This window comes from Halyomorpha halys, unplaced genomic scaffold, assembly GCF_000696795.3.
Source record: "Halyomorpha halys isolate HHAL.00 unplaced genomic scaffold, Hhal_1.1 Scaffold609.1, whole genome shotgun sequence".
In the NCBI taxonomy this organism is placed as follows: domain Eukaryota; kingdom Metazoa; phylum Arthropoda; class Insecta; order Hemiptera; family Pentatomidae; genus Halyomorpha; species Halyomorpha halys.
Window position 1 is genome coordinate 58,342 of NW_027108275.1, and position 25,916 is coordinate 84,257.

Here is a 25,916-nt window from a genome sequence, read left to right on the forward strand (position 1 = left end):
TTACATCAATCACACAAAAGGTTTTTAAAATATCAAATCACAGTTATTTTTTGAGTCATTCGTTAACCACCAGGTAGAGTTAATCTCATACAGCCTCAGGAATCAAATATACAAAAAACCCACACATGTGACATTCTCAGTTAATGTAAATCCATAGTTTGGGAGCACACAAACTCTCACTCTCTCACCTTATACACAAGATCGAAGGCTAGTTCCATTCATCACCATCTCAAGACCATCATCACACAGTCAAAATCCACCAACAGCTACACCACCGCCACAGCTCTCAATGTATTTTCAAAAGTTAGATGCATTCTAACTTATGCCTTCGTAATGATACTAATCCTAATAAGGTTTAACTACACAATATAAATAATGATGTTTGATGGAATAGGATTAAAAAAAAAAAAAAAAAAAAAAAAAAGGATCTGGGAATTATAGCGCAGTTAATCAGTTTACTTGAAATATATTTTATTATTATTAACTAAAAATCATCAATAGTATTTATTTTTGTTGAGTATAATACTAGTTTCGCAACATGATATAATTAAAAGTTTAATTCCAACATCGCACATTAATCTCCTATTCGTGGCTCTAGTGATGGTAGACATACAACCAAATAAAATCATTTTCATTGTAGAAACAAATATAAAATAAATAAAATAGGTAAATTGAAAACTTTCAGTTGAATGGCTACCTTATACTATAGTTGGCTTGTTTTGAAGGGAAATAGCATACATCGAAGTCAACACGCTATCATTGCTAAATCTCTCTCCATTCATGAAATAATATTGTTATCTTAAGACATCTCGATGGAGAAGCTGAAATACCATTTTATGACTATTTTAGTATTTAATTTTACTTAATATTACCTAATTCTGATTAAAATATAAAGAAATCTCTAAATCGTAGAATGATTAAGTTGAAAAAAATAAATAGATAAAAAATCCTCAAACTGATAATTTTTTGAATTTAAAAATGTTATCTTTCTTGGATAGATAGACAATATCATAGAGAATTATTTTATTAATACAACTCACACATTTAACAATTAAAAACCCCTAACATCACAATTAAGTTTTATAGACATACTTTTAAATTAAGAAGTTTCAATCAAGACAAGAAAATTATATATATGATATCAGAGAATAATCATACTGAATTATTGATATTTACTTTTAGATATCAAAATAAGATTTCTTTATCTTCGGAACAAAACTTCCTATTAAAAAAAAAAAATATTCCTGTCTTAATGGCACCTACAGGTTTCTAGGTATTCAAATTTAAAACAGTTTTTTATCAGCGCCTAATTTTAAGCCGATTAAACTTAAATTTAATATTTATTTGATAGTTAAATATAATTAAATTATTTTAATTTTTAAGTTAAAAACAATTAAGGAGTCCGAGTGAGGAACAATTTTAGTTCACTTTTTTAATAGTTGAAATACAGAGGCATCTTCTGGGAAAGAAAAGTACTATTCAACAGAGATATCGGTTCTCGTTATCATATGTTCTATTTTAGATAATCTGTTCCATTAATTTTTCTTTTTTCACCAAATGAGTTCAGCTGTTAATTTCCATAGGAACAATTTATGTTTAATAGTTTTTAAGGATATATATATTTTTTTCATATGAATAAAATGTAATATATTATTATGTAATCAAAACTTTTCTTTGAATTTATATTTTCTCAGTTTGAAGTTTTGGTGACTAAAATAGTTCTTACCACGGACTCTTCAATTATTATTTTTATTTTGAAAGTTGTATAAATACAATTGGTCATATGGCACCATACAACCTAGAGCCAAAAAAAAAAAAAAAATAATAAGCAAAGAATAATTTTCTTTTTTAGATGTTTTTGTTTTAAAAAATAGATAAGAATTAAAAGGAAAGAAAAGGATGAAAAGATTTTTTTTTTTTTAAACCATTTTAAAGGGGCTAGAGGGGAAGAAAAAACTTAATTAATTTTCTTTGAACATAAAAGTTGTAATAATGAAAATTTAATGAACATTACACTTTGGTGACAATATTGTTTTGGGAAACAATAAACACTCGATTACAAAACAAAATAGTGTTAAGTAATTAAACGCCTATAATTGTGATAAAAACAAGTTATTACCCTATATTCGAGTTTTAAGTTAAAATAAATATAAACATCCTCACACCATTCTTAAAGTTCACAATTAAACTGCAAAAATATAACTGACACAATTCACAGCTTATCACTCAAATAATACTTCTGTCATTCAAATATTTCGGCCACGTTCTTCTTGTTTCAATGACACATCACTCAAACACCTTGCAAACCATTATAAATTGATCACATTTAATTCCACCATCCTGAAACGATTTAGAGAAATCAGTTACATAATCATTGACTAACATTAAACTAAAACCTGATTAAATAAAGAAAAAGTCTTTCGAATCAACTGTAATGTAAAACTACATTGTTTAAGGAAAAAACCATTAAGAGTATAAATAATAAAATTCTTACATAATTCAATCTAAAGAAAAATAAAGATTATTTTTATTCAAATATCTCGAATCAAAACATTTTTCTCTAAATATATCTAATTTATAGTTTAATTATAATTTTTTAAGGTATTTGATCATGATCACTCCTACATTAAAACACGCGTACATACATAAATAGTTAAAACAAATACATGTCACTACAACCATATTACTCATATTTTTCATACTTCATGAAGTTCTGCGATTTACCACCATCCCTTTGCTGCCAGGGACCTTGTTGCTGGCCTGTGTTATTCTGGGCAGTTTCTGGGTTGGTCTGGTTTCCTCCCTGGTTCATCCAGTTAAGAAAGCCGCCAGCAGCTGCAGGGGGTTGCGGAGGAGCTGTACCCTGCTGCCCCCCACCAAACTGCCCAGAGTTAGGGTACTGCGGGGCAGGTGGTGCTGCATCCCCTCCGCCTGTGCCCTGGTTACCCTGAAGATTCCCGATCAGCCCCCACCCAGCTTGATTAAGGGCGGCGGCAACTAAAGCAGGGTTCATTGGCAGGGCAGAGAGGTTGAGCCCCATACCAAGAGGATTAGTTAAGTTCTGCCCCCCAGCACCCCCACCAGCTGTCCCTTGCCCAGTGATACCAAGAGCTTGCAGGTTCGGCATGTCTAAGTTACCACGGTTAGCCGGGCCGCCCTGAGCCCACGGTGCAGGACCACCTTGCATGTTACCTTGATGTTGTTGCGGATGATACATGTGGGCTCCATTCCCACCTGGACCATAGCCACCTCCCCCGTAACCCTTCTGATCTCTCTGACCACGCATCGCTGCATTGTATCGATTATTAAAGTCTGTCTTTGGGGATGCCTCAGATACGTGAACTGACGTCTGCTTGATGATGTGATCTTCACCGCACAGCGCTTGAGCAACATCAGGATCCAAGAAAGTGACGAAAGCAAATGCTCTGAATGGTTTCGGAATGAACACGTCAGTCACTTCCCCAAACTTGGAGAAATACTCACGCAAATCGTCAGCACTAATATCTTCTGTACATCGTCCAACAAATACCTTACAAGGGACCTGTTGTTGAGCACCTTCCTAAAATGAAAACATCATAAAGCATGAACATTTAAAATTAATATAACAATGTTATAAAAAGACAAAAGGAGGAATTTAAATAACTTAAACTTAATAAAATCAATTAATTATAAAATTATTTGATTGACACCTTATCACAATAAAATCTGAATTAGAAACTAGATCAAAAGGGGGAAAGAAATTGCTGTTTAATTTTAATTACTATAGGAAAAGATAGAAAAAATGATAAGGTTCTCTGAAAAATATCTGTTGCCAAACCTCCAATTCATGTTCAGTGAAGAAAAAGACCAAATTTATACAGTGACCCAAAAAACCAATGTACAAGAAAATTTATATAACTGTTAAATTTTATCAAGAAAATAAAAATTATTTACAATTCAATAATGATATCAAAGGAGACAATTTGAGGACATCAATTTGATGTAAAAACAGGATAAACACTGCAGAATAAGAAACAACATACTGGTAACAATTCCCACTTGGTTTAACATGTTTTTATGCCTACTATCAACCGGACAAGTTAGTACCCATTCACTTTTAACTGAATCTCCACCAGTGTCGTCATTGATAACAAGCAACAAATGTCGACAAAAGACTTGAGTGACGAATAAACTATCATGTGTTATTACCTCAGGAGGAAAAGAATGGTAAGAAGATTTTGAGTACACTCATACCTTGAAAAAAATGTTTAGAAGCAGTTGTTTGTTGCTGCTAAAAAGGTTTTACAACACTCCCGGCTTCTACTATCTATGCTTTCTCCGTTTAACGCTTCTTCAAATAGCCAAAAAGATGAAATTATAATCAATTATAAAATGGGATTATTTTCAACCTTCCCCCACCAACAACAGGTTGGTATGTTGGCCACTCATCTTCAAGAAATTAGAAACTGTAATCACTAGGCGATCCAACATACGAGTCTCCAGGGGACTGGTTACTAACAGGTTTCTGTGAATCACAGATGAGTCTTTAACAAGTAGTGCCATGTGCGGCAGCCCACTCTATTACACAGGGAGTACACTAGTTGGTACTTTGCTTCACTGATCAGTTCCTTTTCGGTACCTCAGTGTGAATATGACCTAAGTGATAAATTCACCAGTAACTCAAATTTACAACAATTAATGTGTTCATAAAACAACGATTTTTGAGGACTCCCGTTATTCCAACCAGAAGGTAATATTGACAAAAAATAAATTATAAAATGTTTAAAATAAGAAAAAAAATTTTGTCCACAATTTATAGAATCAAGAATTTATATTTGAAGGTGTGTTATATTATTAGTGACAATGTTATTGTTATAATTGTTGAAAATGAATACATAATATAAGCTGTTGAATATTTAGATTGTCCTTGAGGATGGCCTAAACATTGGACTATTGATGTAATAAAAAGTGTTGAGACTATATGTGGATAATATTGATTTATTTAATAAATCACAATTTATCTTCATGATAACTGGACAGCTTTTAGAATATTTGATATCCAAAAATAAACTTATTCAATTTTGACTGAATTTAAATCTTAATTTTGATTAAAATTTCATATATAGTTCAGAATAATTTAATTCTATTTAAATATCTACATACAAAGTAAAGTTAGATCAGATAAGATCAAAGCTTCTATAAATCACATAAGCCAACAGGGAATCCAATAGGACTCGACCAGTTCAATCTGGGAATCCAATTGAGCTCAACCAGTCGTCTGGTCAATCTCGGATTATCATCATCTCTAATCAATACTTTGTACAAGCTACTTCAAGCAAGACTCTAGTAAAATAAATATGCTTAAAAACATTCTTTGACATTACTTTTGTTCACACCAAGTTACATTAATTTGTAAATGTTCATAGCATTTCATTTAATTATATTTTACTTTTATTTGTATTATTTTTCATCATAAGTTTATTTTTAAAGAAAGAGATATGAATGAGCCATGGTGAAATAAAAACACGGGCTAGATCTGTGTAGACAAGAGGTGTTACGGTTGTCATGGGAAAAACAAAACAAGAGCGATATGTTCAGACGAGTGGGTTTTGTTTTGTGAAGGCGACAGTTGGATTTTGAACACGTATGTTCAGACGAGTGGATTTTGGTTTTGTGAAGGTAACAGTTTGATTTTGAAACACGTTACGATTGTTCAATGTGAAGTGGTAATAGTTTAAAGGCCCTCTGTCTTTATTGTATGAACCGAAATAGCACCATATGAGAAATGTCATTGTAACTTTTTTTTTTTGTTTTGTTTTTTATGGTGTATTTTCAAAATTATGGTGTTTTACTTCAATGGACGGTCATTAACACTAGAAGTGGAGATATAGTACAGTGACGATTCTTCACCAAGTCCTGGATAAAAGAGTTGTAGTAGGTGTCATCCTAGAACTTCTGGGAAAGGTGAGACGGAAAGGAAATATCGGACAATCTTATGTTCTGCCAGGAGTGCACCCAAGGACAACAAGGGGTTTGAACTAAATTTTATTTTGTTTTTATTTTATACTCTTTTGAATAATAATGTAAATATAGTTATTAAGGTTAATCATTTAAGTTAAGGTTAAGTCAACCTATAAGTTTTAATTGTTTTATTAATTGATAAGAATTCTTTTTTTTTTTTTCCCTTTTTCATTTTGTGTACATATATTTCTTCTTATTATTAAACTTTTGTACATATAGTTCTGCTGTTCTTAATCTGCTTTCAACTTCATAATTTACTTATGTTTTTTTTGTTGTTCACGGAATATTAAGATAATTCAACAGGTGGGTAGGTAACACCTCTAGGTTTTCTGTTATCTACATGTAAAGGTATTACAATTGTTTATATAGGGGTATATTTTAGTTATATTGTGGGCATAATACTTCGGGGTTTTCGTTGTTACCAAGAAAAATAACGTGGCGCCTAAGGAGTAATTTATTCTTTATTGTTTAGTCTTTTTTTTTTTTCCTTTTGCGATTATATTTATATTTATTTTTATTTTATTTTCCTTTAACTCACCCCCTTCTCCGCTGAGCATGGGCAAGTATAAACGATAAATATATAACTAAGGATAAATCAAAATTTGCGGTTATAATTTATACCTTGTATTGTAATATTTAAATGCAGGAATTAAGGTTAGTAGGGATTACTTGCCTAGCAACGGGTCAACATGCTATGGATTTAAATCAGATGGTCAGTCGGCATTGAGTAGTTTGTATAAATCTGTCACCAGACCCTGTCTGAGAGGATTATGTGGTGTCTGAACATTTAATTTTACTTGTGATTAATGCTAAACAACCACTGCGCTTATGAATAGCACTGTAATAATTAGATTGATCAAGGCTTGAATACTGAATGCATTAGAGAGATTGCATAGATGTAAGCCATTATAAAAAATACTGTGTAATAATAATGTCAAGTAAGTCTATAATTAAAAGTTTTAAAATTTAAAGGGAAGTGACAAAATAGGTTGATTTGACCAAATGGATTGACTTGGGCAGAATAGTCTACAAAATGTTTTTAATTGTTGGATGTGAGTTATAAATTATATTTATGATTGTCTTGGAGGATGGCCAGGTTTGCCAAAGAGGTTAGACATTAAAAGAAATAATGAAGAGAGTTTGATACAAAGAGTTTAGTTGGATACAAATTATTTTATTTAAAGAATAAAACCAGTCTTGAAAAAGTGAAAAGATTACATATAAATATGTTTAGTTTAAAACATACGAGTTGAAAGAAGGGAATATAGAGGACCGTAGAGCAGCTTGCTCCCCCAGCAACATCTGTCAGCAGCTGGAGCTATAAAGAGGAAGATAGCCAACAGTATGCTTTGCTGTTACTTCTTAAATAGTTCAATGCACTTCAGAATTTTTGATAAAAATTCATGTTCTATATGAATCAGTAAAGGTAGAATTCCTTCCCCCGGCAAGGCTAGAAGAGATGGTAGAAGGAAAGTAAAACCGAAATGAAGCCTTTAATCATTAACTAAGCAAAATTATGAACCCAATCGGTGTGTTTATTATTATTTTTTCTAAGAAGACTACCCAAATTCACGGCACCTCCCCATAAAAAAGGCCCCACTTATAAAATTTATTAACAGAACTAACCCACATGTTTAACTTTTGGAAATTTCATAACCCCCCCATTAACTTTTTACCCCATAGCTTTTTTCTTATATCACTTTGTATTAATCTTTTTATCAATAATTTCCCATACAGTCCTCTGACAATGAAACGGCCCAAATATTAAAAAATGATTTAGTACCTGGTATACAGATGAAGGAATTGAACTCTGTACAAAATAAATGAATCATTTTGTCAAGGATAATTGGTTCATTATTAATGGGAACAGAACGACAGATTGTTTTACGTTTCCGAAAGGATTAAAAATTCTTTAAAAGGGTTAAATAGACGTTAATTTCAATATTGATAGAACCTTTTGTGCTTGTATTAAGCTCAGATAGATAGTTATCTAATTTTTTAAGTTTTAATTACCTATTTAGTTCATCTTAATTTTTAAACTATAAGTTTACTTTAATTTGTTTAACAATAGGAAATGTTTGATAATTTAAATCTTAATTTTGAAATTTAACATTTCATGCATTAGTCAGAATAATTTAATTTAATTTGAATAATTACAAATAAAGTAAAGATTAAATCAGATAAGATCAAAGCTTCTTCAAATCACATAAGCCAACTGGGAATCCAATTAGACTCTACTAGTCGCAACCAGGAATCCTACTAGACACAACCAGTCGACCAGTCAATCTCGGATTATCATCACTTCTAATCAATACTTTGTAGTCAATAGCTTCACAAGAGATTCTGGCAAAATAAATATAATCTGTTATTTTAGTTTACTGTCATATTTTTTTTTTTTTATATTTCTGTCATACTTTTACAAAAGAAAAATATTAAAATTTTGGAATGAGAAATATTATTTCTGTTAAAATTGAATTTTGTCAACCTGTCAACCAAACGGCTAGTTTGCAAAATTAAAACAGGAAAATATTGCCATAAAAGGAAAATATTATATTATGGTGAATAATATAAAAGTATATGTTCTGTAATGAGCGAGGACTGATTTAAATTCAAAGTACGGTAGGTAAGGGAAAGTTGTGCGATATACACATCATACTATAAATTTTTTATTTACTTTTCTGGCTCATTTTATTGTTTTCATTCATGCTTTATTATTTTTCTGAGTATATATTCTCATTATCCTCTAGTCTAATTTACATTGTTTAAGCTGCTTTCAGGTTTCCTACCTGATGTTTATATTAAATTAAACGAGACATTATAAAACCAGTGTTAGTTTTTATTGGAGAAAGAGATTGATATTTTCCAAATGAGAAAAGATTCTCATTCTAACAACTTAGAGAGAAACAAATATTTAATTAGTTTCTGATAACACAAGCGTACCATATAGTTTAGTCAAAAGACCAAGTAATTCTTATTTATTAATTAATATATTATTTAGACTAAGCAACAGTAAAAATTTAAATTTTCTATTTTAAAAGACGTGTGCCAGCAACCAAAAAACACCTTAATTTTGGCATTATTTTCAGTTTCTGATAAATATCTTCTATAGTATGGGTCAGATAGAAAAGGTTACGATTACCTTTTTTAAAACTAAATTTAATTAGTTACAGTTCGAGACTATTCAGTATATTAAGCAGACCCCATATATAGTCTTTCAAATAATTATTATTTTTTTGAATATCCTCTAAATTAACACATCCCATGTGAAAAATCATGAGAAATGAACTTGAAGAATATTTATTTTACTTAGATTTCAGTTAAACCAGGCTTTAGATCTTCAGAGATGGGCAAAAATTAGCTATCGTTGAAACTAACAGCGAAAATTGTCATGAAGTATTTATTTATCAATGGTTCATTCATGAATAAGGGTCGTATCCATGGCAACTTTAGCAATTAGTTTCAACTACAGTTAGTTTTTGCCCAACTCTGTAGTTCCAATCCCTAACACAAAATTAGCATATAACAAAAAAATCTTCACTAGTGTAAAATTTAAATTATTAAATCAATGAAAGAAATATTGAGTGTAAAATAACCTTGGAATTAGGAACTTTGACATCACACCACCTGCCGTCAATTAAATGTCTTTGAGACATCACTCTCACTTGTGATTCGTGATTTGCAAACCTGATAAAACCGAATCCTTTGGATTGGCCAGTTTTTGGATCCTTTTTGACCTAAAAAAATAAATAATATTTTATTAAAACAGTTTAAGGGTTAAAAAAATAAATTAGACCAAGGATGGGGAAAATAAAATCAGTAATTTAATTGTAAAATACAAGAAGTATAAACTATAGTTACGTGGGAACGGCATGGCGGGGAGTGTAGGTCAAAATAAGATATACAGTAAATGAGTAATGTTTAATATTTATGTGACCTAATTAGAGAAGAAGGTGAGTCCTCTATCCTCAATAATGCTCTTATATTTATCTTCAAGTAGCTCGGCTAAGTTAGGAAAAATTCTAGAATATATTAAATATTACCATGGAGATTAAAAAAACTCTATAAAGACAATAAATAATGTTAGAATATAATGTGAATGTATTACTATACTTCTTCAGGTCGCAAATTCCAAGCATATGACGTAGGTCACCTGATATCTGAGAGACAATACTTCCCTATTTTTGCTATTATTGAGTGTATCTCTTGAGAAAACCAATATTAACTTGATATATTTTGCTAGGAAGAGCTTACTTTGATATTTTTATTTTTTTTTAATAAACTGAATTAAAAATAAAACTATCAAGATGCAGTGTTACTTGACTAATACCCATAAATAAATTTACTAATGCCATTATAAAACCTTAATTCTGCACCAGGAAAATCAACCATTGAGAAGTGGTTTGCTAAGTTTAGACGCGGTGAAATTACTCTGTGCAAAGTGGGTGCCTCACAAGTTCTCAATTGATCAAAAATAACAACAAAGTGATGATTCTGAAGCGTGGAAAGACGCAACAGTCAGCTGGCAAGATTAAGGCATCAGTATTTTGGAATAGTATAATATTCATCAACTATCTTGAAAAGGGAAAAACCATCAACAGCGACTATTACATAGTGTTTTAGGACATTTGAAGGACGAAATCGTGGAAAAACAGCCCCATTTGAAGAAGAAAGTGCTGTTGTATTAAGACAATGCACTGTGTCACAAATCAAAGAAAACAATGGCAACATTTCATGAATTAAATTGAATTGCTTCCGCATCCACTATATTCTCCAGATCTGGAGACCCTCCCCCCAGCAATTTTTTCCTGTTCTCAGACCTCAAGAGAATGCTCGCTGGAAAAGAGGTAATCACCGAAACTGAGGCTTATCTTGAGGCTAAAGACAAATCATACTATAAAAATGGTATCGAAAAAATTGTATGACCACTATAATTATTGTATCACCCTCGAAGGCATCTGTATTAAATAATAAAATCAAATTTTATAAAAAAAAAAAAAAATTGTTTTATATGTTAGCCTATGAACTTTTCAGCCCAACTGTTATTTTTACATTTCTAAATTTTACTCTTAACTACTTTAAAATTCTTGTTTTGTTTTTTTATTTCATAATATAACAAAACGATTAAGACCTTACATGATATATAATAATAATATATAATGTACCTGTGCCATCAAAACTTCTCCGAAGGATTCAAAATATTCCCTGAGCTGTTGTTCTGTTGTTTTCCAAGGTAGGCCAAGGATAATAAGGTCAGAACATTTCGCTTTTGTTTCCATACGTTTCGTTTTGGCTGTCGAATTTTCTAGGTGATCATCTGATTTTCTTTTATTTTCTACAAAAAATAAAAAAATAACTAAATAAAAAATCATTCAAATGCGCATTATGTTCATATTGCTCACACATACTAATTTATTGTAACATAATACCTACAACACAAATAAATAAAATTATGGTTTAATAATAATAGTAAAGGCTTAGCTAACTCTAAGGTTCAATGCCGATAACGCCAATCGCTGGCTACACACACCTACCCAAATCCAAATGTACCAGATCAGAGTTAGTGCAATCTTCCAACCTACCCTTTGGTCTATCCCTCTCATGTCTACCCGTCGCTTCAGAGTTAATTAAAATTTTAAGGTTCTGTCTGTTACCAAGTCCTACAAACTTACACACACATCTTATTTGCCGTAATGTAAAGCATTATGTAGCCTTATAAATTCTAACTTATTCTTTTAAGGCCCGAATATTTTACATAATACTTTATTTTCAAAAACCTTGAGGGGATGTTTCCTTTTATTCTAATAGGTCATGTTTCGCGTATTTGAAGAACCGTAGGGAGGAAAATAGTTTAGTAAATTCCAACTTTTAAATTCCTAAACAGAAAGCACGAGCTAAGCAATTTTAAAATTGAAAAAAAAAAAAACAAGCATTTCCTGCTTTTATTTTATCATTAATTTCAATTTTTTTTTTTAAATTACCGTTTAACATTAATACATAAACCTTTCAACCTGTTCAAATATATTTCCTTCTATATCCACATCACAAAAATTGCTACCATCTCTACTCCTAACCATGTATTGTTTAGTTCTTATTGATTTCGAGACCTAGACCCTTACTAGATTTTATCAACATAGTTTCCTCGTCTTCAACCAGTAATACCAAATTATCAGCAAACCAAAGTATGGGTATTTTGCCACCTCAAGTTAAACCCCCTTCAGTAATCATCACATTTCTAATAACGTATTCTAGTGCTAAATTAAAAAAGATAGGTGCTAGAGAATTATCTTTTTTTAAACCCAACTGAAACTTAAACTTTTCAGAATAATGATTACAGATTCAAAATTAATTAAACGTTTCAGTCATGCACATCTGTACTAAAATTATAAATCAAAGTTGAAGATCAACTTCAAGAAAATAAAGGGTATAAGTATAAAATGATCAAAGCCACATTTTACAAATCACTATCATATTTTATTCAATAAAATAGAGTAACCTACTTTCATCTTTTCCGCAGTATAGTATGTCAGTTTCTTTATAACACCAAGAACTCAAATAAATGAAAAGTTGTATAGAAATCTTTAACGAAGCTTCGGTTCATGAAGTTCCACTCCCAGTTACCTACAGTTAAAGAAGCAATGACCTACAACTTGGGAAACCCAACCACAACCCGAAGACTGAAGCCCAAGCTGCTGCACAACATCATTTTAAGTTCTATATTTATAAGTTCTGTTATTTCCACTCTAAAATTTTATTTTAACTTCTTTTTTTTCTCTTTATCTTTTTCTTAAATTCACTTTCTTTTTTCATTAGAAGTTAATTATTTATTTTGTTGAATCCATAAATGTCATTGTTTTTGTTACTAACTTTACTTCAATACTCAAATCTATATATTTTATCTTAATTTTTTTTTTTTTTTATAACATTGTATAAAGTTAGGGGGGTCTTTTGTTTGACACTAAACCACCACTATAATCAATTGTTAACAAAAAAAAATGTACCTCTTACATACATTAACCATGTAAGGCCCACCAAGCCCATCTGGTATTTAGTAAATAAATATTAAAAAGCTTCAGTCTAACTCTAATAAAAGGCGTGATGGATATATCTTATTTGAAAAATGGACCAGTACTTTTTCTCTGCATCCTTCAAATATTTTAGCCTTTTGCAAGTTAATTAGTTGACTGTATATAATTAATAAAGGCAGATGGTACAGTGTAATCTCAGTAATTTGGACATCGATACCCCAAACTCACTTTTTAAATAAATCCATACAAAGAGTACTTTTTATATTTATTTATAAATGAAGTAATCTTAATAAATTATATTAAGTATCTTGTAATCTTAATAAATTAAATCATTCAACAGTACTGAACCTGTAAAAGAAAACAAAAGGGTAGGCCAAAAATACGGCTAGTGACTAGTGATGTTGGACTCAGAGCATGTAACTAAAGGTTAATGGAAAGAGAGAGAGTAAGACAGTGATCATTTTTCTAAATAATTTATGTAATTTGAACTTTCCAATAATCCGGAAACCTCCCTGCAGCAATTAGTTCAGATTACAATGCATAACAAATGATAATTTATGTAAAAATGATAATTTATTTAACAAGTAAACTATCAATGAGGACTAGCGTAAGAATGTTAAAATGGCCCCTAACGCTTCCTAAACAAGACAAAGTGCCGAAAAATCATAGATTAATTTGTCTATACACCTAATATGCTGAACATTTGTAAATGTTTAGGACTTGCCGCGAGAACCCTCAGCAATCATATAAACAAATATGTAACAGTAATGATGTATATCAAGAGATTGAATCTTAGCACCTACTTCAGAGTAGGTAAATCAAAAACAACTCGCAACATGCATTATAGGTTACCTAATTTATAACAGAGAAGAATCTACATCATAAACCTAAATTAAATTTTAAAAATTTAAAACACTGATACCACAATTATAGTTCTTTAGAAAGAGTAAGTAAGAAGAAATACAGTACTTTTAAAAAGCAATTACATTCATAAGAAAAACTTATCAGCAATACTAGAACTGTACTGCAATATTAGAATCATTTAGAAAAAATTGATAACTCTGAATATACAGATGAGGGAAAACAACGAGAATTCATTTTAGGATACTCATTGGTCAGTTTATAGCAAAGTAGAAACCAGTAAAATGAACATGGATGGAGCAGGTAACTTGCAACACCATTCATTCACAATCAATCGACCATAAAACTAAAAACACTGAAGGACAGACTAAGTGAACTAATATACCAATAAGTTGCAACCGACATATTAGAAAATACTTGTAAATAAGTGAAGGTAGAGCCAGATTGTCAAGTAAGTTTAGGGTGCCAGTAAAATGCTTCAAAATTTAAAATCATAAATAACAAAAATTAAATAGAAAGTAATCAATCCCTCATTCACGAAACATTATTAAACAATTAAATAACTTTACTTGTTAGATAAATTTAACAAACTAAACTACAAAATGTTAGAAAAACAACAAAATTAGTCTACATTCTAATATAAAATTAGGGTGCCAATTATAAAACTTACATTGCTATAATAATAATAATTGCGGTAATAAACAAATTCATTCCAGATAAAACAAACTATGTCAAGACTGGTTTAAACACCTGTCGAATTTACATATTTAAACGTCATCCCAAAAATTCATAATTTCATCAACCAAAAAAGTGATACAACATTGCAAGACAAAATAGATGAAAAATAACGAGACTTCACTATAAAAGATGCAGATCCTTAGTCACTGCACTTCCCAATTCCTTAATGATTCTGAATGCAATAAGCGAAATATGAATCCTAAACCATGTTACATGATGAACAGATATAGAAACTTTATAAACTCCAAACACTTAAAAAATCCTACTCATAATCATGCATTAAAAATGACACATTAACTTCTATTGTATACATTACAGGGGATAATACACAAAACAGATAGTAAAAGTAAATAAACTTAAGTTAATCCCTATTTAAACTAAAATAGCTAGGGTAAATCGATTAAAAATAATAATCCACCTTTGGGAAATACACAGTAATATACATTTTGACCCCATCCTTCATCAGGAGGGTGCAATCTTCCTTCCACTAACCGCACTCCTCTAATGCCCTTTGATTCGGGATTTCTATATTTGAGTCCACAAGTACCGGGAAACTGAGCGGCTAACGTCGATAACAATAAAGTTCCGTCATCTTCCGACGGTAATTCTATCGGTTCCTCTCCTTCGTCTTCTGCAACTTTTAAATACGAACTCATCCTGTCTTTAAATACAATAACAACTTGACTACACTACAAACAACACGCTAACACACACTTAATATGGCGTCCGATTCAGTTTTGGTTCAGTGAGAGAAGTTTAGAGTCGATTTGCAACGATTTAGCAATGCCACCTAGAGAATTACGATATTTTTCATTACGACTCAATATGAATATTTTAATGTTTTATTGAGTCCACTAATATGTAAGTAAGCTGGAACTTTCTTAACAGAAAGGTTTTACAAATATCGATCTGAACCTATCACGCATGGTTACGAGTCTGAACTTTCAATTGCACTATTTTGCAAAAAAAATGCTTACTGTTGAATTCAAGTCATAATGATAAATTTTCTCCTTAGTATTACAAAAATCACGATAAAGATGTATGATTTAAGTTAATGGCTCGTATAATTTCAGTTTACATTCTCCAAGAACACGTAATGGTTTTACTTTGGTTAATGTAACGATCACAAGGATATTTTGGAGTTTTTAGGAGTTTTATTAAGCTGGTCGCACATTAAATATAATAAGACTCACTAACAATATGCTTCTTAGTACTTAATTTCAAGTGTTCTTTTAGAAATGACACCTGATAGAATCAGACCCAACAAGAAAACAATATTCAGACCGGTTGTCAACCGATAGCTGCGGGTGTTATACTGATTATTGTGTCGATCGCGAACTATCAAAGTTATTGAAACTTATTAAAGCTAAGCTAAAGAAATTTACTAAGCTTAACTGTTGGTCAACACTCTCCTCAAGTCAGCTACATGAAGGGTTATAGGAGAGTAATCAACCTATTCTAATCAGATTGGAGGGTCGAATTTTTATTCACTGGGACCATCAAGATAAAAAAAGTAAACATGCCTCACGGCGGAATCAAACCGGTACCGGTTCAGATATGAGGTCGCCTGGGTAACGGCTCAACTTTCTCAGCTATAACGGTCTCAGAGATAAGTTAGCATTTCGCGAGAGCTATTTTAGTATATAGGATGTGATAAGATCGTGACAAAGAACATTTTTGGAAGGAATGTCCTCTTGAAACACCTAGTCTAGCGGGGCGAGATATGGTCTGCACTAACCCTTTTTTAAACATAGGATCACACAGAAGCAAATTTACTGCACCGGTACTTTTCTCAACGTTGAACAGGCATTTAACCAGACCTGGCATCCGAGACTGCTATACAAGTTCCATAGATCCTTATTAACCCATACTTACCTTAATTAACTAATTAATTAATCCATGCTCTAAACCTACTTACAACAAACAGCTTGTACACAATACCATGGTCAATTCTATTTTATCGTACCAAACTGAACTTTGGCGCTGCACGACAACATCAAATTTCTGTCAAATCTGAAATCCTCGAAGAATGCTCTTAATTATGTAACAAATAAAATAATTTATAAGCAAAGACATGAATATTCTCTTTGCAGCAGATTTGGTCCGAAATAGATATACGTTCTTTATTTCCAAACTTCTTACCCACACCAACCAACTAGTTTATAAAATTTCATTCTAATCTATTTCCGATAAAACTCAGAGGCCTCTGAAATGAAGATGACCACGGGATCTTCGAACTTTGAATCGTTATTTAAATGGTTTGGATGGGTAGTTCCTTCAATTAGCTAAGACCATCTGTTTTAATTCGTAAATGTCATTTACTTAACGTGTTTTGTTACTCAGTCGTTTATTTCAGTAAAAAAAAAGGTATATGTGTACTTCTGATTTTTAATCTAACTTTAAAATTATGTAATACCAGAACAAAATATTTCATTTCTCTATGAGCTCTATTTATTTTGATAAGTTGGGGAGGTTATATGAAGGTTCACAAGGAAATTTAAAGATATGATTATCGCAAAGTTCAACACACTTAGAATACGCCAATTTAAAAGCTTGGTAATTTTTTTAAAAATAAAATATGATAGATGAGGTCAAGTTTGTCAGGGCAAAAGTTCCCTGACACCTGGTTCTGAGTGATATGGTTGAATTCTATTCTGATTTAGCCTAAGATTATTTTAAGCCTGCATGTTCCCATGTTAGTTTAATTGTGTTAGCACATTTTTATGGTCTGAGAGATGACAATAGTCCTTCCACATCAGACTGGGCCTACCTTTATATAACCAGGTTAAATAATAGCGTGTTTGAGGATGAACTTTAATATTGATTCAATGAAAAGCAGTGAATAACTATTAATATTAATAACCTCTTTTATAATATCTGTTACAGGCTTTTCTTTGTTCAAAAAATGTTAAAGATAGTTCTGAATTGCCAAAAAATATTTTAGAAGATTTTCATAGTGCCAGTAATCAGCCCGAAAATGGTGTCATATATGACAAGAAACCATTTAAAATTAAGCTGATTCCTAACAAAACATATAATTGGTGTCTCTGTGGCCACAGCAAAAATCAGGTTTGTTGCTACTAATTGCTTCTTTAACATATTAAATTATCAGTGAGCATTTAAGCATTTTAGACATTTATTCATACTTCATAAGGCATGAAGTAGTTTGTGACTATACCAAAGTATCACTCCCACTGGTGGGTTGGTGTGTACACACTTATATGCAATGTCCTTTGTGAGTTATTATCCACAGTGTTGTTGTTACTGCTTTAATTAGATTACTGCCTTCAATTTCTGCTCATTCGTGAGATTAATAAACCCCGTTCAGCTTATGTTGGGCCTAAATACTAATCACTTTATGTGAAGAATGGAATATGGTTCGGGTGCGGTAAAAAAAACAAAACTCAAATAGTAGATAATTATACTATTTTATTGAGCCAACGTTTCGCCCCAATAAAATAGTATAATTATCTACTATTTGAGTTGTTTTTTTTTACTGCACCCGGACCATATTCCATTCATCTATACACACGGTCAATCAATAATCTTCCAGTAATCACTTTATGGTGTCAGCTTAGAGCCAACAATATGTTTTGACCATTTTCTCATTGTTTAAAAGTATGTTCATATCTACTCACAATAACACTACTTCCAACAAGTGTATTTCTTAATTGTTCTCCGTATAGGAAATTTAGATTAAATGTACTATTTGGATATGGCTTTAAAAAGTACAGGAACTGTTGTGCTATCTATATTACTTTGGACCTTAAAAGGACAAATTATAGTGCTATCAGTAATTTGTAATGTACTAATAATGTACATGTGTTGTAAATCATGGTTAGTCTTAATCTTGTAATTCTTAAAAAAAAAAAAACATTACACTATTAAAAAAAAATAAACATTAAGACTGTGTCTTTCTTAAACACCAAATGGCTGCACTCCAGACCTCTTCAATTTTCCACTTTTTCTCAGGGAAAAAATTATGTGATTTACAATCCAAAATATTTATTTTTTTTCCGTAATGACTAGGAGAATAGTTTTGAAAATTTGAATAAGGTTGTTGAATTTTTGAAAATTTGTAAAATGAGTGATGGTATAAGATAAATCTTGAATCCAACATATTTTTCAGTTCTCATATTCATCCAATGGTTCAATCGGGAACAGAAATTTTAGATACATGCGGGCTTAGACTTAGAAACGTACCAATTTGTTGTACCATTTAGCCTAAATGCTTTATTCTAGATACTAATCTATTAAGAAATGATTGTTAGGTGGTTATGTGATTATTTTTTAATTGTTTTCTTTCCACTTCATTTTTTATTTTAACTATTAATTTTTCTAGAGGATAAATGGGCAATCTATTTTATACATTAATTTATATTTTAGTTGTTATATTATTAAATTTAATACATCATATATAAAAAATTCAACGATAGGATTTTAATATTTTAAAAACAATGAAAAATCAACTCATGATTTTTTGCAAAAATATAATTTTTCCTGATTCAAAAATTCTTTTGAGATGTCTCTAAAATGAACAATTAATTTTTTTTTAAAGTTATTTTCAGTTATGCGGTATCAGAGCTTCAACAGATCTTTATACTTTATTATGATTTGTAGGATAAAGCTTCTGATTTAAGTTTCCTTTTAATTTCATTGCTGATAAATATAAATTTTTTTTTTTAATTTGAGTTTAAAAAAAAGTTATGTTGAGCCTAAGTCAAATGTTAATTAAGGATGATATTTTTTAAACTAAGTACATAGGTTGGAATAGGCTTAAAATTGAAGATTATTTCTTTCATAAGATTAAAAAAAAAATGGGTTATAGTATTAAAATGTCTCACAATAAAACATTTATAAATAGAGGAACTCAATGGTAAAAAATGATAATTGAAAAGTTCACAACATTAAAATGGTTGTTAATTAATAATGCTAATTTAACACTAACATTATTCCTTTAAAATTCAAATTTTCCAAAATTTCTTTCAAAAATCTATGAAATTAGACTTAGATTTCGGTTAAACCAAAAACTTTAATTCAGAAGAAATATCAGATATCATGTTTTACAATTGAGTGCTTCAATTGTCATAAATAAATTAACGTTCCTCCTTTTAATAACTATGAATAATTGAGAATAATAACTTGCTACATGAATAAAATTTACTTAGCTTATGTTTTTTGTTTCAGCCTATGTGTGATGGAACTCATAAAAACCCATATGTACAAATAAAATTAAAACCTGTCCGTTTCAAAGTTACAGAAGAGAAAGATTATTGGCTTTGTAACTGTAAGCAAACAGCGAATAGACCGTTCTGTGATGGTACTCATAAGAGGGAGGACATTCAAGCTAAGAAATAGTTGTTTTTTTTTTATTTTAACGTAGATGTTTATTTTGTTAAATAGAACTCCTTCCTTATATTTATTATATAAAATAGAACACTTTTCTTATAAGACATTTATTTTGTAAAAGAGAACTCCTTTCTTACAAATTTAAAATTATTCCTTTGTAAATTGTTTTTACAGCTACCAGTGACTCTGATCCCATAAATTATGGGAATAATTTATGGACCATATCTATATAAAGCCCATTCCACGCTTTATGCTTAGCATAAATTCCAAATCTATCCTATGATTCCTGCAACTTTTAAAATACAAAACTACTAATGAAATTACTAACAAAAAATGTGAATTCTGAATTATAAAATATTACTAGAAATTCTTAATCAGCATTATCAATTATTAAAATTTTATTAATGTTTCAAACAAAACTTGATGAGTAAGAAATTATTAATGTCAATTAAACAATATTGAGAAATGTACAGAAGTTTTTAATAATAAATTATATGTCTGTTAATTATATAAAACAATAGGACTTGTGTAAATGACTGGCACTCTAGAGTACTACTAGTGGCCGTTAAGAGAAACACTGAAATACTATTCTTATACAGTCAATATCATTTTTATTTAGAGAATTTTTTGTAGAAAAATTAGAATTTAATTACATCTGATCTCTAAAATTTTTTTTTCAATATAAAAAAAACCTCATGCTCACAATACAGAACTTTTATTTACTAACGCACCCTATTTCGAAATGAAATTAATCTTTGGAACATCATGATTGACCGTTTGTTATTCATAAAAAGAAAGATTAAAGATCTCAAATTGTTTAATTACTATTCGAGCTCTTTTGACCCCTCCTTTTATACATGTATTACGCCCCTGTACATTTCAAACCAGTAATTTATAATTATTCAGTATGGCAATACTTACTATATATTTAATGTATAAAATGAATGTTTGCTTGTTGGTACTTTATGCACTGGCATACCATTCATCCAATTGTCATGGGACTTTTTTTTATAAATGTTGAGTATTTTCCAGTGAAGGTTATATGCTGTTCCGATTTTTTCAATAAAAAAAGTTATTAACAAAATTAAGCATTTTTGGCGCATACTTCAAAAAGTATACTTTTTTCTTAGTTTTTATATGCCAATAAATGTTTTTCTTTCTTTCTTTTTTAATCACAGCCTCATTTTTGAGGAAGTGGGATCAAATGGGTTAACATGGCTGAACCATACTGCGACGACAGTAAGTATATACTGCACGACAGCAACTGTGATGGTTAGAGATCATCTTTCTGTAATGTAGTTTATCTCTTGCATTCATGAATTTCAAACTTTATTTCAGTGAATAATTATTATTCTTTTTTATGATTTATAATTCACGGACTATCATCGCACAAGTACCTGGCCCTCCTTCCCCACAGCTAACCAATCTCCTCGATCTCTTGCTCTGTCCCTCCATCTTTGAACATTCAGTCTTCTTAGATCCTCCTCCACTTCGTCCAGCCATCTAATCTGGGGATGTCTTCTTTTTTGTTTTCTATCCGATTTCTCATTGAGCATCTATCTGGGTATCCTTTGATCGGACATCCTCTCTACGTGCCCTATTCATCTTATTCGAGCTAATTCCATGATGTTGGGTTCCCCAAACAGTTCCACCACCTCCTCATTCCTTCTTTTCTAAATTCTACTCTCTGAGACTCTTCCCCATATCATTCTCACTACCTTTCTCCCCCATAGATCACTACTGACCTTACAATGACTTTGTAGATGACCACTTTCATTCTTTTAGAGAGAGCTCTAAACTTTAATACTCTTTGTAGTGAGAAATAAAATCTATTTTCTGCAGCTCGAGGTGGGCCTTGGTTTCTATTGCACAAGTCCTCTCTGCTTCCAGTCCCTTACACCTACATTTTCCAGGTATCTTTCCACATCTTGAACCCAATGTTTCCAAGGTCATCCTCTCCTTATTTTTATGATACCATACATTTTTCTAAGCAGAATTCTTTTTTACCATTCTTGATTCATCCATCTGTCCCCCAGAACCCAACCATTCAATTATCCTTGCTCGTATGAAGCAGACTATGTCACAAGATCCTTATAGCTCATAGAGTTCACTGTTCTTCCGGATTCTCCATTCATCCTCTTTCAGCACAGGTCCATAAATTAGTGTGAATAATTACTTGAAGAAATAAATAAAGGTATTTATTTCATTAAGAATACATCATCAAATAATGATTTGATGAAATAATTATTTCGTGAGAAAACTCTTTTAGTTTAAAAAGTGCCTAGATCTATAATCTACAATATTTTATTATTATTATTGCTAAAATTGGATGACATGTGGCACATTTGCTAACCAGCTGTGGTTCTTATAACAGTGGTACTAGTGGTTCCTCATCATCTACACAAGTATTCAAAAATTAATAATAGAAAAAAAGAGTCCTCTGATTTGGACATTTTATCTAATCTAGATTTTAACTAACTACAGTTAGAGTGGAAAGATTAATTTAAAATATAGGACAATTAGTCGAACCATTAATCAAATAAACATGTATATACTGATCCGAAAATGGGTTCAACAATGAACAAATTTTAACAAGCTTTTATTAATTAGATTTTTTATTACACACAACTTTAACACTGAAATCTTGATAAAACATTTGTATCACAAACCACAAAAACACAAGCAAATGAAGGTTGTTTTTTTTTTTCCACACTTAAAGTATATTTATAGACTGAAAAAGAAGCCATGATGCGAAAGCAAACAGCAATGAATGATAAATTCTCATATTAAACAAATATTTAAATGCATGGATATATTACAATAATAAACTTCAAAATTATCAAAATATAATAATAATAATAATAGATACAAATATACAATACAACAGATAAATACAAAATTAAAATCAAAATTATCACATTGATGCTTTCAAATGACATCAGTTTATTATTTCATACAGAAATAAATGCCTCGTGTTACATTTTTATGAATGATGTATGCTAAACTTCCATGTCCAGTGAGGTATTACGACTGATTAATAAAAAATGAATTCATATAATCGTACTTATTAAAGAATTAAGAGATTATAAATTTATCATCTAAATAAAGTAAATAATTTATTTAATCTCTTAATGAATACATTTAATAGATGAAGACTAATATAATTAATGCAAAAATTAAATTTATCCATAAAGTTTAGCATACAGGCAAAAATTTTCAACTAACAACTGGTAGTACAAACAATGTCATTTAAAACGACAAATAAATTTTAAAAATTAACTTTTTTTTCTTAAAAATTCTTTTTTTAACTCCTATCAATTTTGGTAACATAACTAAGATAAAAAAATACTAACAAATTTGTAAGGAAGAGAGGGGAGAGGGAAAAACTAAGTTTTTATAATTTAACTTTTTGATTATAAAAGAATAAATAAATTTTATTTGTTAATTTGTTTACTAGTTGATTTTGTGCTATAAATCGGTTTTACACCTGTCCTCCGAAAATCGTCATAATAAGCCAGGTAGATGGATTTTTAATCCACAAATACTAATATAGTTAAAGTATGAATTATTTATATCTGTAACAGTTATTTTATTATTGAAATAGAAATATTAAGGATAGCCGTATTTCTCAGTGGTTAGCTAATAAAAATGAAAACAATTTTTTTACATATTTCTGGTCTGATAGTGAAAATATTAATCCAAAATAAAATGACCTTAAGAGCTCAGTTTTAAGAAAATTGTAAAAGAAAAAGAAATATTGTTTTTCACGATAATATTATCGAGACACACATATAGTTTATTTTTACAATTTTAAAACGAATTTGTGTTATTCAAGAGTGATTTTAATTTAAATTTATACAATGGCAAAGTTTCAATATGGCCTTTAAAAAAGTTATTAGTATGCGATATAAAAAGTTTATAGCCTTCGATATAAATAAACTAAATAAATACACTTATTTAAAGATACAAAGTCTTGAGAAAGTTTACAAATTGTATAAATGAAAATTAACAATATAATAATCCTTTTTTTTTATATATAAGGCATTAGCCATAGCAAAAACATTTAAACACAGCTCTACCATCTATCATATCAGCTTTACACTAACATTCTTATTTGGTAAATATGATAAAAGATAAAAATTCATTCAATACAAAAAATGTGAATGATGATTTTATTTTAATTTTAAAAAATCGACAGCACAAGGCGGCAAATGGTCAAATAAAATATTGTTACAATGATCGAAGCGAATACAGTATACAGTATTGACTACATCTATAAATGAAATAAATACATCAACGCTTGATAGAATTTTAAAACAAACTTACAATATCAACAATTTTTTAATCGATGGATTAATCATTTTCAAATATACATTTAAGCATGCTTCATTATTAAAGAAATTTTCAGCATGAGCTATAGTTGATAACATTCAATAATTTTACGTATGAAATATTTTTATTTAGAAAGAAAAAACATACTAAGTAGGCTTGTGCTCTTAAAAAAAAAAAGTTAATTGAAAAGTCAAGGATATGGGAAAAAGTTAGTTTATTCTCTGAGAGATATTTATGATTTGACACAAATATTACTACTCCTTTGAACTCTAGTCATCAAAACATGACTGCGGCAATATCAGATCATACACTAATATGATCAAAATAATAAATATGTAAATTAAGAGAAATAAAATTAATTAAATAAAAAAAAAAAAAAAATGACTGGGAATGTAAGGTTTTTCATAAAGAAAAATAAATCTAAAACCATTTTTTTTTCCTGGAAAGGGGGAGCTACTTAACTTGTGATGCTAGAGCTGCTCTAGACTAAATAAAATAAAAAAATAATAGTAATAAAAACGTACCATTTCAAAAAGATAATATATACTATAATAATAGGTACCCTTTTCTGGGTACAAAAGGTGTAAAAATAACAGTGGCTGATTTAATAAAAAATAAACAATTATGTGCGCAGTGGCTAGGAAAGAGGCATTGGATGGAACTAGCAAATCACTCGATCGCCTTGCTCAGGAACTCTATGAACCTCTTACCATACTGTTCAGGGTCACATGTAGAGATTCCATCAACGTTGCCCCCGTATTTCACAGTCTTAGCGGCTTTGGCCGCTTGTTTCTTCACGCCGTAATGAGTCAGCACGTCAATCAAAGCCAGAAAGTAGATTTCCTTAACAGGAGCATCTAAAAAATAGAATAAAGGTTTTAAAAACAATCTTAGAAGTAAATAACAAATCATGCACAGGATGAAATAATTGTTATAAATTTAAGATCATGGTGGAAAAGCAGATGCTGTCTAAAATAAATGAATGCAAGAAAAAATTTAATTCAAAAGTTGACGACAAAAACCATTGTGTAATATCTTGCAGCATTATTTATATGTAGACCAAAAGTTATTAATATTTCAACAGAAAATTTTGTTTTTATTTTAGTTAGAAATTATTATGTATAATTATGGCATTTCATGAATCATTACTGTTTTTGTCATATTTTTATATGACTAATAGAAATGGAAATATATATATATTATTTTTTTCCATAATGGGAGCATAACATATAAAATACATTTTACAACACAACGTTCTTCATTTATATTTTCTGTAAAAAAATAAAATAAATAGATAAAAAAGTGAGAATTGTTTGTTCCATTTTATCCTGTCTTTTCCTAAATTTATTCCCTAAGAGATGGTTCAAATATTATTATATCACTGTATGAATTGAACCTCAGGATAAAAACACTGGTTTATATAAATTGAGATGAGCAGTAAGGCAATGTGTTACTAACTTCAAGAACCTGGGTTAAAATCCAGCTCTGGCAGATTATTATTTTTTTGTTTCTGTAGCCGTGAGCCAACCCTGTGGGTTCAGGGGTTCATTCAGCCTTATAAAGTGTGTATCCTTAATTGGGGAAAAATCTGGTGCTCGAGCATGATTTTAT

General features: G+C 30.2%; 3 protein-coding genes across 4 annotated transcripts in view; 1 reads left to right on the forward strand and 2 right to left on the reverse strand.

Annotated features, from left to right (window-relative positions):
* Window positions 1-15,510, reverse strand: part of TBPH (TAR DNA-binding protein-43 homolog) — a 15,982-nt gene extending 472 nt beyond the window's left edge. The window contains exons 1-5 of one of the 2 annotated variants that reach the window (XM_014426988.3): window positions 15,043-15,509; window positions 11,163-11,332; window positions 9,594-9,734; window positions 2,703-3,559; window positions 834-2,340 (exon numbers count right to left, since the gene is read on the reverse strand). In XM_014426988.3, coding sequence (XP_014282474.1) covers window positions 2,310-2,340; window positions 2,703-3,559; window positions 9,594-9,734; window positions 11,163-11,332; window positions 15,043-15,280 — 1,437 coding nt within the window. In that variant the 5' untranslated portion in view covers window positions 15,281-15,509 and the 3' untranslated portion in view covers window positions 834-2,309. Of the gene's footprint in view, window positions 1-833; window positions 2,341-2,702; window positions 3,560-9,593; window positions 9,735-11,162; window positions 11,333-15,042 lie in introns of those variants that run through there. The other variant, XM_014426987.3, reaches the window with a different exon arrangement.
* A 1,526-nt stretch (window positions 15,511-17,036) lies between these two features.
* LOC106684742 (CDGSH iron-sulfur domain-containing protein 3, mitochondrial) lies at window positions 17,037-20,079 on the forward strand. The gene is made up of 3 exons (XM_014426990.3): window positions 17,037-17,180; window positions 17,511-17,693; window positions 19,812-20,079. Exons 1-3 carry the CDS (start codon window positions 17,130-17,132, stop codon window positions 19,980-19,982), a joined length of 405 nt encoding a protein of 134 aa, XP_014282476.1. The 5' UTR covers window positions 17,037-17,129; the 3' UTR covers window positions 19,983-20,079.
* A 2,476-nt stretch (window positions 20,080-22,555) lies between these two features.
* Window positions 22,556-25,916, reverse strand: part of PIP4K (phosphatidylinositol 5-phosphate 4-kinase) — a 16,949-nt gene continuing 13,588 nt past the window's right edge. Inside the window, exon 8 of the mRNA XM_014426991.3 lies at window positions 22,556-25,162. Within this exon, the coding sequence (XP_014282477.1) occupies window positions 24,975-25,162 (188 nt within the window). The 3' untranslated portion in view covers window positions 22,556-24,974. The remainder of the gene's footprint in view (window positions 25,163-25,916) is intronic.